We start from the raw sequence: 18,380 nt of genomic DNA, 5'->3' as shown, positions 1-18,380 counted from the left end.
GGATTGCAAGCCAATCTCTACACGAGTGGACCCTGTTCAAATTCTCAGCTCATGATGGGAGCCCACCATGTGATATCACTCTGTATCAACAGGCTGTTGGATGCTTGACTTACAGTATGCAGTATCTCGGCTCAGCAGATTCATGCACATGCCCAGCTCACAGCATTGGTAAGCAGTAAAGAGAGTTTTCAGATATCTCAAAGGCACTCATAATTTAGCTCTCTTCTATGGTGATCAGGGCTCACTTACCATGCATGCTTACACGGATAGTGACTGGGCAGGATGTTTCGACACCAGAGTGTCACATATTGGCAATTGTTTTTTGCTTGGCAATTCATGTATCTCTTAGCTTAGCAAGAAGCAACCAACAGTTGCCACATCTAGCTGTGAGGCTGAGTACAGGGCAGCTTTCACTGCTATAGTAGAGTGTGTTTGGCTTTGACAGTTACTTACAGATCTTGGTATTCGCTAGACATCCTTCACTATGATCTACACTGACAGCCAGAGTGCTTTGGCCATTGCGCTTTCATGCGCGTACCAAGCACATTGAAGTTCATTATCATTATGTTCGAGAGCGGTTGTCAGCAGGAGACATAGAGTTGTCCTTTCTTTCCACAGAGGACAACATAGCAGATCTGTTTACAAAGGCACTTCCTCGTCCCAAGTTTGAAGTCTTCCGCCAGGCTTTACACTTGGTTCCCTTTGTTACGTGATCTGACATACCTTGTATATTCATAGGTGGCTATATCCTTTTGGATGAACATGTGCCACCATGATCAGAAAATACCAGGTATTCTGATCAGCCCATACCATGGAGGGGGGTTTGTAGGCCATCTTCTCCCAGTTCTAGTGATGCCCTATGGGCCCTGGTACGTGCCTTGTAGGCATAGGTATAGGCACTTAGTTTATTTTGTGCCTTTTATGCCACATAGGACACTTAGTCCTATGTGACACCTAGGACACTTAGTCCTAGGGTCTAGGTACAAGTACTATGTACTTCTTTTTCATAACACTAGTTGACATGACGGCTGTTCATCTATGGACTCTTTGTACCTTGCACTCTCTCTTTGGTTTAACGATCCTACACGGAGTCGATAATAAAAATGATCTCTCTTATTTTTGTGGGAGAAGTACAATTTCATGACATCGGGCCAAAGAAAAGCACTCCTAGCTATGTGTGATCTCTATCGATAACCTGTAAAAGGTGAACTGCTCTCTATGCATGACTGCCCTGTATATGTTGTGAAGATCATAACCTTGGTTTTACCAAAGATTGACCTTCAGATCATGTGTCTCATAGAAGGTGTGGAGTGCACCCAAGTGTTGCGTGGAAACCCTCATTTGAAGAGGAGAGTAAGACTACATTGTCTGCATAGAGGAGAATTTGAATCAAGGCATAGGCAAGAGATGAGCTTGCCCCTCCTAGTGTCTCGATGAAGATCTCAAGCTCATCAATGTAGAGGCCAAACAGGGTTAGTACTAATGGACAACCCTGTTTATCCCTAATAGATCTTTGTCCACCGTGTAGCCATCCGAACCTTGCTTGTGACCCAGATTTGAGATATGAGATTATGTGGGCATCATGGCACTATGTCTAAAGCCTTATGGCGAAGATCCAAAAAGCAACGCGTCTGTCTCCGTGCTTTTGGCTCCTCAATGACACCTCGGAGTGTAAGGATATGATCTAGAGTTGCATGATCGGTGTGGAAGCCTGCTTGTCTAGTAGCTCTCAGTCCTTGTGCTATGTACACTGGCTGACCTTGTATCGAGCATTGGGGCATAGATCTTGGACATGACATGGCTAATCATGATGGTCGTGTAGTTTTTTGTGAAAAGGGACAATGGTGTTAAAGGTCGAGCTGTGGTGGAAACCTATGTAGATTGCTTCGTTAAAAAGCTTTGCCAAGATCAGGGCGAAGGCACTTAGTCCATATGTAATGTATTTAGTACGTAGCCCCTTGTGATCTTTGGATCGACCATTATATAGCCTCAAAGCTACGTCTCTGACGTCATTGGTGGTGAACAGTGCACATGAGGTGGGGCGGGGCAACCGTGAAAGGTCAAGTGGTGGCTGGTGAGGAATGCCAAAGTTTGGCGACAGCGAGAGAAGGGGCCCGTCGCTCCAAAAATTCCCACTAAAAGTCCTTGGGGTTGTTGCAAAACAGGAGGTTTAGTAAATCCTAATTCTGGCAAACGAATGCTTGCTTCTTTCGGCAGATCAAACAATGATACTCCATATTGTCTCCATCTCGCTCGAAAGATGATGCTTATAACGCATTACACCGCCAACTCATATTTGAAATGACAAGAAGTGGGAGAAGACCACAAGGCTCTGATGCCATGTTAGATCAAGGAGAGAGAGTGCACAATGGAGGAAGGCTCAACGTGGGAAGGAGAGAAGATGGAGGATCACAACAAAGAGATAAGTCAACACTTCAAGTGGTATTGACTATCAGCCTTACAAATGGAAGGCTACTATGTGATCCACAACATACACACAAGATACCACCTAATTTACAGGCTACCAAGTCCGTTTTATTGTCAGGTTTGCTGGCGTGATCTGAGCACTTGATGTGCCAATGAGAAGGCCCTACAATCTGCAATAGATCTGTTGCTAACAGTGGTTGCAACCAACAACCCTAATTTATTGCCAACCGCTGCAGTCTGAGGTCTATTGCAGCTGCTATTATCTCTCCGTGCTGAGCCGAACCCCTGGATCTACTGCCCCTTTATCTTCCTCGTATGGGAGCTCACATGTGGGGGCATGTGAAGGTGTAGGGGCGGAGGGCTTCTCCTTAAGATCTCGCCACCATGAAAAGTCTTTCTTTCAGAGGTACATCGCCCCAAGGGTAGCCAGGCAAAGTGTGCCTCCCACCTACTCAGAGCAAACATAGTCAAGTGAACACTCCTCCCCTGAATACACCTCAAGACTACCTGGCTGTTACCCCCTGTACCAGAGATTCCCTAGGCAGTGAGCTGGGTTTCTCTGGAACAGGCGGGTTTTTCTTCTTTTAGCCTTTATCCCTGGTTTTTTCCATACTCAGCACCTTCGGGGCTGCTGTTTTGTATGAAAGTTTTTCAAGCATTAATAGAAGGTTCCTTTCTTTACAAAAAAAAAGAATACACCTCAAAAGAAAAGGAAGGGATTCCAGTCTGAACATGCTGGGATTCTTGGCTTTGTTGCAGCAACATGACCTGTTGCTGTGTGGTTTGCATTTGTGGAAATAAAATTTGCAGCACTTGAGCATCTATCTGGACTACCTATATACCTAAGGTGGTGCAGAAGGTCCATGAGCATCAAAGGGCTGAGCTCCTTCACCAAGATTTTGTTCCATAAGGATAATCTACTGCTTTCCAAACAAAGAACGCACAAGATTGTATGCTTTGAAAAATCATGATAACGTGACCATCAAAGATCCATGGTAGATATAACAGAAAGCTGCTGGTAACACATGAGAAAAAAGAGAAAAGAGAGCACAAATCTAAAGCTAGCAAAACTTGATTGTATGCACTCTCATGCACCCTTGCATCCACCCACATGCAGCCCTTAGGGGGCACATGCGACCGCCAAATATCCCTGCATGTCACCTTTGCATGCACACTATTGCAACATGCAAGCACAAGCATGGAAAGTTTGTAGCAGTAGCTTCTGCGTTACACATTTCTAGAGGCGCTTAGCCCTTTAGATCATGCAAATGAATCCTTCATACGCTGTGACATCCAGAGAAAGGGTGCAAGCTGCTGTACAGGTCCTCGATCCCCTTGTTCAGTGTCATTTTGCCAAGCAAGCCATGAGGATCAGCATCACTTCGCCAACCCTGTCTTCCTCGCAAACCTTTATAATCTACCTCTACATTGCTTCAGCTTGGAACAGATCGAAATAACCAGCACGAAAGTGCTGCTTGATTTCCCCATCAACCATGAGCTAACTGCAGCTCATAGCCACGAATTCTACCTAGAATTTGTCTCAGTTTGCATGAACATCGCTGCAAGGCTATGAGCTACTTACCAAACAAAACAACATACAGTAAATTAGCCTAATGATGAACAATGGAAGTTCTACCTCCACCACGACTCAAACATGTACACAGCAAATCAACACAACATATGCATGAAATTTCCCTCGCCCTTTATCTTCTCCAAATTGCGACTACATACAGGAATCCAAAGCAAGCTAGGGAACATTTTCATGTTAGAATAAAGAGATGGTTTGATACCAAATGAAACACCTCCACAAGACGGACTTGGAGGGTCTAGGACCCGACTCGTTCTTTGAGCTAACTTGCAAGATCACCAAGGGCTAGTCCCTGCTATGCGTGATGGAGTTTATGGTTTTCAATCTTATGAGTGACTCTCGTGAGATTGAAACTGCACTATGTTGTGTTTTTAGAGGATGATTTTGGGAATGTTCCTAGATTCATCTAGGTATATGCTTCTGCCGTATTAGCGGACATGCAAATTTAACCTTGTGAAGTTTTCATCCAAGTTGCGGCCTGCTGGTATTGCAATAATTCTTTCTATCTTAAATGGTGCGTTGCCCTATCAGCTAGATTTAGATTTAGATGCTCGTTTGGGAGAGACTAAAATGAAATCATTTAGACTTCACAAGCAGTTGTAGCTTGAATGAAGAGATTTGGACTACTTTTTGATTAGCCTTCTCCTTTAGTGCTAGCCTTCGTCATGGCTGAGTTTGCCCTTCACCTCCGGAGTGCCGACAAAAACTCAGTACGAAGACTTTGCATAAATGGATGCTCAAGTATGTGTGGGTGTGTGGATTTGTATGTGTGAGAGCATACTTTTATACTATGGTCTACACCCACTATTGGGCGCTGATGACGTCAGTGGGGATGTCATAGTAGCTAGTCCGTGCTATGTTATGGTTTCAATCTTATGAGTGACTCTCGTGAGATTGAAACTGCACTATGTTTTTTTTTTAGGGAATGAGTTTGGGAATGTTCTTGGATTCATCTAGGTATACACATTAGGTGTAGGCCAGGCATCACCACCCCTCCGTAATCCCTCAGGATCACCCTGAGCTGGAGGCTAGCCGCCATACTTCGAGGTAAGACTCTGCATCCCATGCCATGTAGCACCATCTATGAATAGATGTCTTTAGGGAGACATAGGCATGGATGGGATTCAACATAGCTGGGCATTCTCAGTAGGCACCACTCTCTAGAATTACCCGAAATGAGCCTAAGCTCACACTTATATAGCTCTTAGGTGTCTCAACCCTAAATGTACTAATGGTATCATGTCCTAACTGTCCCAAGGTTAGGATACATGACCCTGTTTAACACTAGCCATGATATGTCCAAACCTGGATATAGGAAGAACTGAACAAATTCTTGATATTGACTCTTTTGATGGAACAATTTCCTGAGTGCATTGAAGAATCACAAAATTAGGTTGATGGTGGACCTAGAGTTTGAAAGGTAAATCCTCCTGTTACAGTCACAGCAGATGGATTCTTGAGCCAATATAATCATGTGAAGAGGGACCCGTCTTGTACTTCAAGGACCAATTTGATGTGCCTCTCTAAAATTAAAAAACCAGAAGGATTCATGGCGAATACTTTCTACAGGGCCTCAATGTCTTCAAGCGAGATGGAACTGTCTGGTGGATGACAGACATTGGACAAGATGCAACAAACGCTGGATACACTTCGATTGATGAATCATTTCACCAAATAAAGGAGTGCAAACAAAAACGTTAAATCAGGCTAATCGACAAGAATTTAGCATTCCTGCTAAATCAAGATGCATGAGGAAGTCATAAACTTTAATAATGCTGAAATTTGAAAAGCATACATTTACAGTCACAAAAGCTTTTCAAAACAAAAATCTCCATAGTGTTTGCACTGTTGGTTTGCTCTTGTTTGTTTGCTTTCACAGGATGAGTTTGGACGCATTCTTGGAGTCTTGAGGATATATAGAATGTCATTCATGCTCTCCATGCATCTTCGAATGTAAGCTTGTAAGATATGTGTGTCTACAACAAGAGTAGTAGGTTCTAACATAGTTTAAAATGGTTGCTTTGCAAATTGATGCTCTCCATGCATCTTTGAGGGTAAGCTTGTAAGGTATATCTGTCGGCAACAAGAATAATAATTTCTTTGAACATAGTTTAAGAATGAATGCTTTGCAAAAACAAGACATACATATTTGATGTCTCTTCCAAGTGTAAACAAAGGCGTCCACCTTGGAGTGGTTGCCTTTAAGCAACTTAACCAGTCTCCCATTCTTTCTTTCTGTAGGTAAAGATGTCAATTTTTGGGCGAGTCTTTGTCATAACTCTCATATCTAGGAGGTCTCGACATTTTGCAGGGACGAGGTAAGCATGCTAAGTAATCTATAATCTTATCTGCTGTGCCATACTCCTGTAGACCTGATGAAAGGGGATGCTTTTTATTGGAATGATAAATTCAATTCTTTTTTAACTTAAAACAGGTATCTTAAAAGAGGAGTGAATGATAAGGGCAGAGTGGCAAATGATGTAGAGACTGAGCAGATCATATTGAAAGAAGAGTCTGGGATATCACGGTGGGAGATGACTTCTGTAGTACAGATGCGGGGATCTATTCCTCTGTTTTGGTCTCAGGAAGCATCACGGCTCAGTCCAAAACCTGATATCATTTGTGGGATTTTGATTTTTCTACTTTCAGTTCTCTTAATGAATACAGTTATTCAAATTTTAAATGTTTTGATTTTGGTCCTCTATTTTTCGTTGGACGTAATTGATATTTTCTTCGATTTCATTTGTCAACTCATGTTCTGTGATCACATTAATTGTCCAGTGCAAAGGTATGATCCAACCTATCAAGCAACCAAACTTCATTTTGAAGATCTGGCCAAACGTTATGGGAATCCTATCATCATACTGAATCTAATCAAGGTGCTTGTCAGGCCCTCGAATCATTTTCCAGGATTTGTTTTATCATACATGTTTGAGGGTTCCATTTGTGCGCATGGTTCAACTGGCCTGTATTTGTTTTGAATGCAGTCGCAATTTAATGTACGTGGTGATACCAAGTGACAACAGTTTGCAGAAGTGTATTGTGTATTGTGGCCTGTATTTGTTTTGAATGCAATTGCAATTTAATGTACGTGGTGATACCAAGTGAGAACAGTTTGCAGAAGTGTATTGTGTGTTGTTTTCAAAGTTTCTTATGTTTGGCACCTTTTTCTGTGATGTTGGAAGAGCCACAAATTGCTAATTTGCATACGCTGAAAGACAGACTGTTGAAAAAAGGCCACGTGAAATGATGTTGCGCCGTGAATTTGCAAACGCTGTCGGCTACCTCAACCAAATTCTTTCTGATGGAAGCCGCTTGCTGTTCATACATTGGGACTTCCACAAGTTTGCTAAGAGGTCTTCACATGACATTCAGAGATTCCTTTCTCTCTCTGTCCATCTTAAAGATATTAATGGATTAAAGAAAATCTATTTTTGAGAGGCTTCCACGTCTTATGAAGCATCTGAAAGATGTTGCTTACGGACTTATCATTCTTGCAGTAAGTCTGCAAATGTGCTGGCAGTACTTGGAGGAGTTGCAAGCCAAGCACTTGATTTGACTGGCTTTTACTACAGCGGTAGACCATCCAACGTCAAATTCCGGATGCACCAACAAAGTCTTGCTTCTTCATCAAGGTTCAGCCACAACAGGATAACTCTGTCCAAAGTTTTTGATATGTCTCTATGCTAAACTGCAGTAAATTTCATGACTTCTGAAGGTTTTTGAGTCTCTGAAGATAAATTGTCTCCAGCAGCAAGCCATTATCCTTTTAAAGCCTTAGGACCCTGGTCATAATAGTTGTCAATTTTCTAAATTCCTGCATTAGATTATTGCATACTCAGACACTCATTGTAATGTGCTGCAAACAGAGATAGCATGTTGACGCGAGTTCCTGCTTTGAAAGACTTCAAGGGATCCTCAAGAGAAATGGTGGAATTTTCAAAAGTGTTGGATACTGGTAGTTTCAAAAGCAGTAAAGAAAGTGAACGTGAGTTGGAAGAGCTGTCTAGAAAAATGGACAAGAAGGAGAAAGCAAGGGAACCGAGGTACCAGAGTGGTGTACTGAGAACAAACTGCATTGACTGTTTGGATCGTACAAATGTTGCACAGTATGCTTATGGATTGGCTGCCCTAGGTCATCAACTGTTTGCATTAGGCCTGACAGATGTGCCAAAAGTAGATCCAGACAGTAGCATAGCTGGTGCACTTATGGATATGTACCAAAACATGGGAGATGCGTTAGCTCTCCAATATGGTGGCTCTGCTGCACACAATACTGTACGTTATGCTTATTAACAGGCCATTTTCTTTTATCTTTCTTCTGTTTATGGGTGATGAATGCAAGGGTTAATCAATTAAGGAAAAAAACAGAAAACAAGGAAGCATGGAAGAGCCAAGATTATATACAAAATGTTTGAATCAATCAACAAGGTGGTTGTGTACTATCACAGAGCTGGAAACACTCTTGGTTTGCACTATGTCATTAACAAGCCAAAATGGTGTGCAAGAGCTCTGTTTAATCCATTGGCCCTGGAGATCAAAACCTAAAGGAACAATGAAGATCTACAATGGGACAGTTAGTGGACTTAGAGATGATCTAGAGATTGGATATGTGGATATGTGTGTATGTGTGAGAGCATATGTTTATATGATGGTTGACACTACCTTCTGGCATGGAAGGTGTTAGTGGGGATGTGCTAGTTCTAAAATAAGTAAATGAATCTAGGTTGTGATTGGCTATCTTGCAGCTCCTTGCCTGCTTTTAAGTATAAGCTCTTTTGCGGCATCCTCCTTGTCCTCTCTGTTGGAGTTTGGTAAGTCACCTCCCCATTTCTGAGCCTCCAAATGAGGAGAGCATGGGTGAGGTGTACCAGGAGAGGCTTAGAAAGGCTATGTGAATTGCCATGGGGCAAAGCTGAGAAGAAAGGCAGGGCTGTCACATGGGCAGCATGCAGGCTGCCATGTGGGCAGCAGAGGTAATGTTACCAGGCTGCCATTGGTGGGCGGGATAAGTATGTTGAGTGGGCAGAAGGGCCCACACCTAGGGCAAAGGCTTGGACCTGGACCAGCAGCAAGGGCTGCTCAAATATGGGCAGGATTGTCCCAAGGATCATCTGGAGCAGTGCAGGAGCCTATCAGAGCTCAAGAGCAGGCCAGCCCCGGAGCAGGGCCAAACAGAGGCGCAGGTGTTAGGACTGCGACACAACAGTTAGGCTCACATTTTGGGGCCATTTATAGGTCAAATGCACGTTGGGGGTCTGCAGAAGATCCACCGACTTGGCACCCTAGTTTGTGGGAAAGTCCGGTGATTCTGAAAGGCTACAGCCCTACAAAAGGGCCCCCAAAGGGGGCATTCTCTATTCCATCAAGCAAGAACTCTGGTGCCTCAACTTGGGCTGCCAGAACTGCAGCGGGGAGGTCTGGAACTACAGCAAGAGGCTGTCATCATTGGCTGCCTACACAGCAGCAAGGAAGGATGGAATCGCGGGTGTCTTGTGCCTCACCATGGGGATGCCTACACAGCAGCAAGGAGGTCAAGATGCAATAGAGCAAACACTGCCTTACGATTGGCTGTCCAAGGGAGCAACAGGAGGGGGTGTTTGCGGGGTATGATTACAAAGCCCACAGGAGCTCTAGGGGAGCAGTGCAGGCTGAAGTGGTTTGTAGGTGCCACAAGGAGGTAGGAGAACAGATTTTTGGAGTCACAGGGGTCCACATCTGTGCTAATAGATGGTGGCACACTGTGCCCATCTTTTGTATAGGATTTCGTCATCCTTGGACAATAATATATTACTGTTTCTATGTTGCCACACCCCATGATATGAGCTAGTTAGGACCTGTTAGTACAGCTAGCGATAGTCCTAGTTATTAGTACACCTAGGACATTTAGTCCTAATCCTCTCCTTCTTGGTTCTGCTTCAGCTACCTTGACCCGTGACCAGCTTCTAGCAGTTCGACCAGTCAAAGCTTGACTTGAACTACCTGCGACCTATTGCAGCTCAGTCCCACGATGCCAACAGGTGAAGTTAAGCAGTTCGGTGTCTCAAAGATAAGGCACTGGTGGGCAGAATTGTGGGACTCACTCCCTCGAGGAGGCAGAGGCGTCAAGGCAAGGCTAGCACTAGAATGGTATCATATCCAGGAGGTCACCATAGAGGAGTTTTTCTTCTGTAGTTGAGCTGACATGACACCACCCTAGCCTGATTTCTCTCTTCTCATGGTACCATGGTTGAGCAGTTCTACCTTGGCCCACACCTGATTTCTCTCTTCTCATGGTACCATGGTTTTACTATGGATGTGACTCATCACATGCCACGATTCCCAATGACACTCCTCTTCCCGGGGCCAAGGAAGTACAGAGTCACCCTTTCCTCCATAGGTCGAGCTTTTGGCACAGTGCTAGAGTCTCCACCAAACACAACAGCCTCGGGCGTGGCAGATGATTGGGTCCCTAGAATTAGACTGGTTGTCTAGAGCCTAGAGTCCCTTTCGGAGGAGATCTACCATGAGACCCTTGACGGGGGCGAGCTCTGATAGAGGATCAAGGTCTCAAGGTTGCCAGGGCAATGCTTGCGGTGTAGATGGGCCACCTCGCTCTAGATTTCCCTAGAAGACATACCCCCCCTCCCAACGCAGGGGGAGCCCAGTTAGGTAGGGCTTGACGCCCTAGTCGATAGCACCAGTGTCAGTAGTAGCAGAAGTCCCAAAACTCCTGGGTGGAGCCCTTTGAGGGTAAGTGGACCGAAGGTTAAAAAGAAGAAGAAAGCAGGCAGGCAGGCCGCAAAGAACCACAGGGGGTGCGCTAGACTCATGGAGAAGGTGCTGGTAGAGCGATAGGCAGCTTCTCAAGTTCATGGAGAGCATTCAGGGATCGCCCCTAGACACCAGAGGATGAGACCACCTTCTATCTTCCGGCAGATCCCCCGGCTGCAGAGGTTCAGAGGACTTAAGAGCTCCCGCCATTGTGGTGAGCCTGTCCTCCCTCCCAAACATGCAGGGACATGGGTCTAGAGCTCTCACGTACCCGCACAACAGTGAGACACGAGAGCTCCCGATACATCAGTAGTTGATGCCCCTCCTACCCACTTTCCCCCTCCTCCTGATCCCTCCCCTTCACTTTCTTCCTCTCCCCCCCCTCCGCCTGCTCCCCCTGCTGTAGTCACCATCTCTACCCACCCTCTCCTCTCCGTTGTCTTCCACTCTTCCTTTCACCACAACAAGTTTGTTTGCTTCCTCCGCCTCCGTCGCCCCTGAGCTCCCCCTAGGCCCAATTTTGATCCCCTTCCTTCGGGCGAGGGGGAGGACAGACCTTTCTTCCCTTGCCCTGTTCCAGGACACATCGTCCTTGAAGTTGACACTGAAAGGAGACGTGTTCTCCCAGCTTCCAGATCCTAGGCCCGGTCCACGATTGGATTGTATCATATATGAGCCCTTAAGGCAAAACCCTTGCTGAGAGACTTCTGGAGGCTTGGTCCCTAGAGCTATCTCGAAATTCTGGATGTGTATCCCTTGGCTCTTGCCCATTTTGGGGCTTCCATTTTGCCTCCACAGGAGAGGAGTAGCGGACCCTGTCTCTGTTCGATTGTATGATGGGAGAGCAGATGTTTTGTATGATGGAGTAGTGGATGAACCCTGAAGGGGATCGACCTGTGGCTCAACTATGATGCTTCAGCTCCTACGAGCTTGGCTTTATAGTAGAGAGACTGGGTGGTAGCAGTGATACGATTGTTGCCAAAGATGGAGATCGTGTACCCAAATTACTGGTTGCTCCAGTAGTGCGCCAACACGTTTGGGGTCGATGTATCCTTCATGATGCTTTGGGAATGCAAGGTTGGCATAGAGCCTATCATGCCCTTGGTATGTCACCGTATAGATACCGACTACTCCCCCTCCAAAGCTCCTTTGAAGTCACAGAATTCCGAGGTTGTGCTACAAGCTCCCACCCATAGGTGAGCCTTGTTCTCTTTATCCTCCTCCCCATAAGTTGGACTATCGTGAGTTGGAATGTGCACGGGCTCCACAGAGAGCAATGGAAGGTCGGACAATGGATTTTCTCTTGATACAAGAGCATATGTTTTTAGCGTTGGATATTAGCCGTCGATGTCACCTGTTGCTCTCGGGCAGAGGCCCAAAGGTGTGGTCCCCTGTAGTAGACGAGAGCAGCGGGGTTCGTATCTCTGTTTCTCAAGCAGTGGCCCTATAGGTCTTCGATCAAGGTGAGCTTATTGCAGGACGACCAGTTTGGATGGGTCTCTGGTGGGCGAGTCCAGATAGGGTTCCTGAATGTGTATACACTGGCTTGTAGACAACACCGCCCTACTTTCTGGAGGCGATTGACAGAGTGCCTTCTAGACATTGGCTCTTGGATTGTTGGAGGCAACTTCAACAACCTAGAGTTCGTAGAGGACAAGCAGGGAGGGGTTTTGTTCTCTGAGATGCCTGTAGCAGAGAGGAGTACCTGGGAGAAGTCAGTCTATCTTTGCGATCAACAGCAGAGACCTGTGGACAGAGGCGGGGTTCACTAGGCTCCCCCGACAGCTTACTCTTCTCTTTCGGACAAAGAAGGCACGATCACCTGATGGAGCTCCTCGAGATGTTCTACATTGGGGACTGAGCGTTGCACAGGTGAGGCTCCACAGGCATTTTATTAGGCACCACGATGTCTGACCGCTCTCCTTTCTGCTTCACCTAGAGCAATCCTGCCGCGGACTCCCCCAAAAGGGGTTCGCATCCCAGATGAGCTACTCTAGGAGGAGGTACAACAGATAGTAGTTGATATCTGGCAGCAGCTAGAGGTCGAGTCAGGGATGGGTAGCAAATGTGATATAGAGGAGCTATAGTTCTAGGCCCTCAGACGGAGACGCGTCTTGTAGGAGCAGCTTTGAGACGCGACTTAGCATCCATAGAGAGATTAGAGAGCAGGATCCCGACTCTCAGTGGCTCAGTGATTGGTATGAGAGCGCGAGGATAGTATCCATAGAGAGACTTAGAGAGCAGGATCCCGACTCTCAGCGGCTCAGTGATTGGTATGAGAGCGCGAGGATAGACCTTTAGGCCATGGAGGTCCGGTGAGCAAAATTACGTGTACCACTCCTCTAGAGCAAGATGGGTTCAACAGGGAGATAGGATGACCAGATAGTTGTTCCAGGGTTGGGCCATGTTCAGTTGGGATGTAGCTTTAGCGGTTGAGAGATGTGCAAGGACGGATGCACACAGACCCCTAGGAGATTCTAGAGATGACAACAAAATTCTATCAGAGTTGTTCTAGGCCGAGGAGTTGTCTCCCGCTGTTCTTGGAGCCCAAGAGGTAGTGTGGGATCAACTTGTGGGATCAACTTCCGACAGTAGTCGCGCCTAGCTTGAGCAAGCTCTTAGAGGCTTCGTTCACCGATGAGGAGCTTTGGGAGGCCCTCAAGGTCCTTCCACTGTAGAAGTGCCATGGGGAGGAATCCTGGCCTTCTTTCATAGATTCTAGGAGTTTATTCTCACCCTGCATTGTGGCTGACGTGTTAGGGGATTTTTGACTCAAGCTCACTTCCTCAGTCATTGACTTGGGGGTGGATTTGCTTGATCCCGAAGTGGGGGGCCAGGTCAGATATTTGCCAGGGGAGACTAATTCCCTTAGTGGGCAGTCAATACAAGATCTTAGCCAAGATCTTGAGCTTGTGGTTGAGACCCCACCTCTCCAATATCATTCGACACGCAGACAGGTTTTGTTCGAGAGCGCAGCATCTTGGACAACATCTTTACCTTTGGAAGGCGTGGGTGTGTGGATTTGTATGTGTGAGAGCATATTTTCATATTATGTTCTACACCCACTGTTGGGTGCTGATGACGTCAGTAGCTAGTCCCTACTATGCGTGATGGAGTTTATGGTTTTCAATCTTATGAGTGAAATAGTGAGATTGAAACTACACTATGTTGTGTTATTTAGAGGATGAGTTTGGGAATGTTCCCGGATTCATCTAGGTATATATAAGATTAGTGGTAGTGTAGGTGATTGTAATGAGTTTTAAGTTTAATTTTTTGTCTCTTTGTGAGGGTCTTAAGTATTTGCTTTTTCTCTCTCTTCCTTCCAATTTACACCTTTCGTTTCCCTTTTACAAGTAATTGGAAATGGCTTTTGATGGATTCTGCGAGGGTAGACAACAAGGTACCTCGGCTGCTAGGTGGGTATATCGATATTTCCGTAGTGCAACAGATTGCCCTTATTGTAGAGAGTACTTGGTGCAAGATTCTGTATTGAAGATGTGCCAAACTCTCTTTTCTGGTAGGGCTCTTGTGGCCAATCAGGGCGTCCTCGCCACGGCCTAGTACATCGCCTCCTGTTGGCACTTTCATAGAGGTTGTACCGGACAGCTCCGACGCTTGGTGCACAATTTCTTGTGGGCCGGATTAGATGGCACGAGGAATAAAGGAGCTAGAGTTGCATGGCAAACAATGATCATGCCATAGGTACGAGGTGGTTTGGGCATCATCGAACCGGATGTAAGGGTAGACGGAGAGGGGGAAGAAGGAGCAAGAGGGAGAGAGAGTAAGAGACACACTAGTGCGGGTGTGAAGTGATGAGTGAGCCACACCACAAACTCACTTAAGTTTTATTAGGATTAGGTTTACCCTATGACTGTCTTAAGACAGTCATAGGTGTCCTATCTTTAATTCTTTAATATAAGGGTAGGCAATGTGCCTTTACCCCAACAACCTCCCACCTAAAGGCCAATGTGCCTAAAGGGGAGAAAAGAATAAAAATTACAGCAATATACAGTTACTGTATACAAGACCATAAAGTAAGAATGGTCTCATCCCAATCCCATGATGTGGCGGCAATGTGCAAACCGCTCTGTAGGCAAGCTCTTAGTGAGCAAATCTGCAGGATTATCATCAGTATGTACTTTCACAAGCTCAAGACGCTTGTCTTCCAGTACCTCCCTGATGAAATGATATTTCACTTCTATGTGCTTGGTCTTCTGATGAAAGACCGGATTCTTTGCCAACATGATAGCACTCTGACTATCACAATGCAGAACTGGCATATCTCCTGTAATGCCCAAATCTCCCACCAGCCGAGTAAGCCATATTGCTTCCTTGCAAGCCTCAGTGGCTGCAACATATTCAGCTTCTGTGGTTGATAGTGCAACGCATTTCTGCAACCGAGACACCCATGATATAGCACCTCCTGCAAATGTAAAAATATAACCGGTAGTAGACTTCCGGTTATCTGCATTCCCTGCGTAGTCTGAATCTGTAAAACCATGCACCAATGCATCCTGCCTACCATAGCATATGCACAAGTCTTTGGTACCTTTGAGATACCTCAAGACACCTTTCACTGCTTCCCAATGCCGCTTGCCTGGATTTGCCATATACCTGCTGATGACTCCCACCGCAAAAGCAATATCCGGACGCGTGGCAACCATGGCATACATCAAAGATCCAACTGCAGATGCATACGGAACCTTGGCCATTTCAGCCTTATCATCATCTGATCTGGGGCTGTCCTTACTGCTGAGTTTTAAATGTGGAGGCAACGGGGTACTAATGGACTTCCCCCCCTCCATTTTAAACCTCTGCAGTACTTTGTCAATATACTCTTTCTGTGACAGAAACAAAAGTCCCTTGGACCTGTCACGAGTAATACGCATGCCAAGAATATGATTTGCATCACCTAAGTCTTTCATGTCAAAAGACTTATGCAGTTGTTTCTTCAAAGCACTAATCTCATGCTGAGATTTACTGGCAATAAGCATGTCATCCACATATAGAATGAGTAGCATCAAACTGCCATCCTTTGCCCGTTTGGTGTACAAGCAATGATCGGTCTCACACCGATGATACCCTTGGGACTGCATGAAGGCATCAAACTTTTTGTACCATTCTCTTGGTGCCTGCTTGAGTCCATACAAGCTCCTTTTGAGCTTACACACAAGCTGCTCTTTTCCTTTAACAGCATATCCCTCTGGCTGACTCATATAGATCTCATCATGAAGATCTCCGTGAAGAAAAGCTGTCTTCACATCCATCTGACATAAATCCATGTCATCATGAGCAACAAGAGCTAACACTGCTCTCAAAGTAGTCATCTTAACTACAGGGGAAAAGATCTCATCAAAGTCAATGCCCTTCTCTTGCTTAAATCCCTTGGCAACCAATCTGGCCTTATACCTTGGTAAAGCATTTGAATCCACTTTGACTTTGTAAACCCACTTACATGGCAAAACTTTTCTGCCTGCAGGTAACTGCACCAAGTCCCATGTATCATTCTGAAGTAGAGAGTCCATTTCTGAATGCATGGCTTTCTCCCACTTCTTTTTCTCTGTTCTTCCCATAGCTTCCTTGAAGCTGGAAGGCTCACCACAATCTGTCAGCATGATAAAATCAGCCACATTATTGGCTCCTGGAACAAACCTGGCAGGAGGCCGTTGTGCACGGGTGCTCCTCCTAACAAACTGTTCCGGATTAGGCTGCTGTCCAGCCTGTTCTTCATGCATAACAGGTGGCTGTACCACCGTATCTGGCTGTTCTACAGCCCCATCTGTTGGCACATCCAGTGGTGCATTATTGGCAAAATTTTGTGGCTGATTTTCAGCCTGTATACCCTCTTGAACAGGGTGATCTGCAGCAGCCTGCTGCTGCATATAAATAGGCATTCTTTGCTGTCCAACATCATCATAAATAACCCGCCTGTATTCAACAGGTTGCACGGGTTCCTTGTGTACACAATCTTCTTTAAAGATGACATCATTGCTGCGTATAATCTTCCGTTTAACGGGATCCCATAATCTGTACCCCATTTCACCTTCATCACCATATCCCATAAAGATGCATCTGATAGACTTTGGATCTAGTTTGGTGCGTAGATCTTTGCGTACATGAGCAAAGCACTCGCAGCCAAATACCCGTAAGTGCTTATATGAGGGTGGCTTGCCAGACCACACCTCCTCTGGCACTTTCAACTCCAAAGCCTTATTTGGTGACCTGTTAATAATGTGAACTGCTGTTTGCACGGCTTCTGCCCAAAAGCCATGGGGTAATGCAGCATAAGACAACATACATCGAACCTTCTCCTGAACAGTTCGATTCATCCGCTCACTTGCACCATTTTGAGATGCATTATGAGGGGCTGTGAGTTCCTGTTTGATGCCCTTAGCTTGGCAAAACTGCACAAAAGCATGTGACACATACTCACCCCCATTATCGGATCTAAGGCATTTCAGCCTACGACCTGTCCGATTCTCCACCTGAGCGACAAACCTCTTGAAAGCATCTAGGGCATCTCCCTTATGCTTCAAGAAATAGACCCACACCTTACGTGTGGCATCATCAATGAAAGTAATAAAATATTTGGCACCCCCTAGTGATAACTGTGGCATCTCACACAAATCAGTGTGCACTAGATCAAGTGGTGCTCTATTCTGAGGAGTTCTCCTCCTATGAGGAGTCACAGAATGCTTGCCAAAAATACAATGATCACAAGTAGGCAAATCTGAAAAAGAGAGAGGCGGCAGATAACCCAAATGTGACAGTTCTTTCATTCCTTTAACAGACATGTGTCCCAACCGGCTATGCCACAATGAAACCTTTGGCAGCTCGGTTATGGCAACAACATGATTACCGACACTGGAAACATAAAGAGGGTACAAGGTATCACTCTTGAAACCCTCAGCCAACACAGTCTGGCCATCAGTAATCACCCATTTGGAATCCCCAAATGTGGTGTGGTAACCACTGTCATCTAATAAGCCAGTGCTAATCAGATTTTTCTTGATTTCCGGCACATGGCGAACACCATCAAGCATAAATGACTGTCCATCAGGAAATACTATCTTTATACTGCCAATCCCTGCAATTTGACATGCATAGTTGTTCCCAAGATGAACAACTCCATGAGTACCTGTGTAGGAAGTAAACCACTCCCTGTGAGGTGTAACATGAAAAGAGGCACCTGAATCCAAGAGCCAGGTGTGCATGTCATGGCCATCAATAACCAAAGCATGTGCTATTACAGCAGAAGAGCATAAAACATCATGCATGTCACTGTCACTGTCCTCTGCTGCAACATTTACTGCATCCAATTCAACTAGCGTGGCCTTGCCTTTGCCTTTGCTGGAATTTCCTGCATCGTTGTTTTCAGCCTTCTTGGCTTTCTGATCCCGTATGAACTTGAAGCATTTTGACTTCACATGTCCCTTCTTGCCACAATAAAAACATTCAATGTCCTTTTTGCCACGGGACTGACTGCGGGATTTGGACTTACTAGCAGATCTCCCCTTCTGCTGAGTCCTGCCTCTATCCTGTACCTGCAAAGCATTTGAAGACTTGCTGCCCGCATTATTCTTCCTGCTCATCTCCTCCATAAGGAGAGAGC

The 18,380-nt window shown here is 45.5% G+C and overlaps 1 protein-coding gene across 5 annotated transcripts in view; it reads left to right on the top strand.

Moving 5' to 3' along the window:
* Positions 1-18,380, top strand: part of ATSAC1 (Phosphoinositide phosphatase family protein) — a 132,304-nt gene that overhangs the window by 9,534 nt on the left and 104,390 nt on the right. For all 5 annotated transcript variants that reach the window (XM_087399428.1, XM_087399425.1, XM_087399424.1 and 2 more), the window contains exons 5-10: positions 6,257-6,333; positions 6,450-6,637; positions 6,797-6,894; positions 7,238-7,371; positions 7,516-7,650; positions 7,885-8,293. In XM_087399428.1, coding sequence (XP_087255554.1) covers positions 6,257-6,333; positions 6,450-6,637; positions 6,797-6,894; positions 7,238-7,371; positions 7,516-7,650; positions 7,885-8,293 — 1,041 coding nt within the window. The remainder of the gene's footprint in view (positions 1-6,256; positions 6,334-6,449; positions 6,638-6,796; positions 6,895-7,237; positions 7,372-7,515; positions 7,651-7,884; positions 8,294-18,380) is intronic.

This window comes from Dipteris shenzhenensis, chromosome 28, assembly GCF_047967505.1.
Source record: "Dipteris shenzhenensis isolate YYH24624 ecotype China chromosome 28, Dip_SZ_1.0, whole genome shotgun sequence".
Taxonomy (NCBI): Eukaryota; Viridiplantae; Streptophyta; class Polypodiopsida; order Gleicheniales; family Dipteridaceae; genus Dipteris; species Dipteris shenzhenensis.
This window is presented reverse-complemented; position numbering and strand designations above follow the sequence as displayed.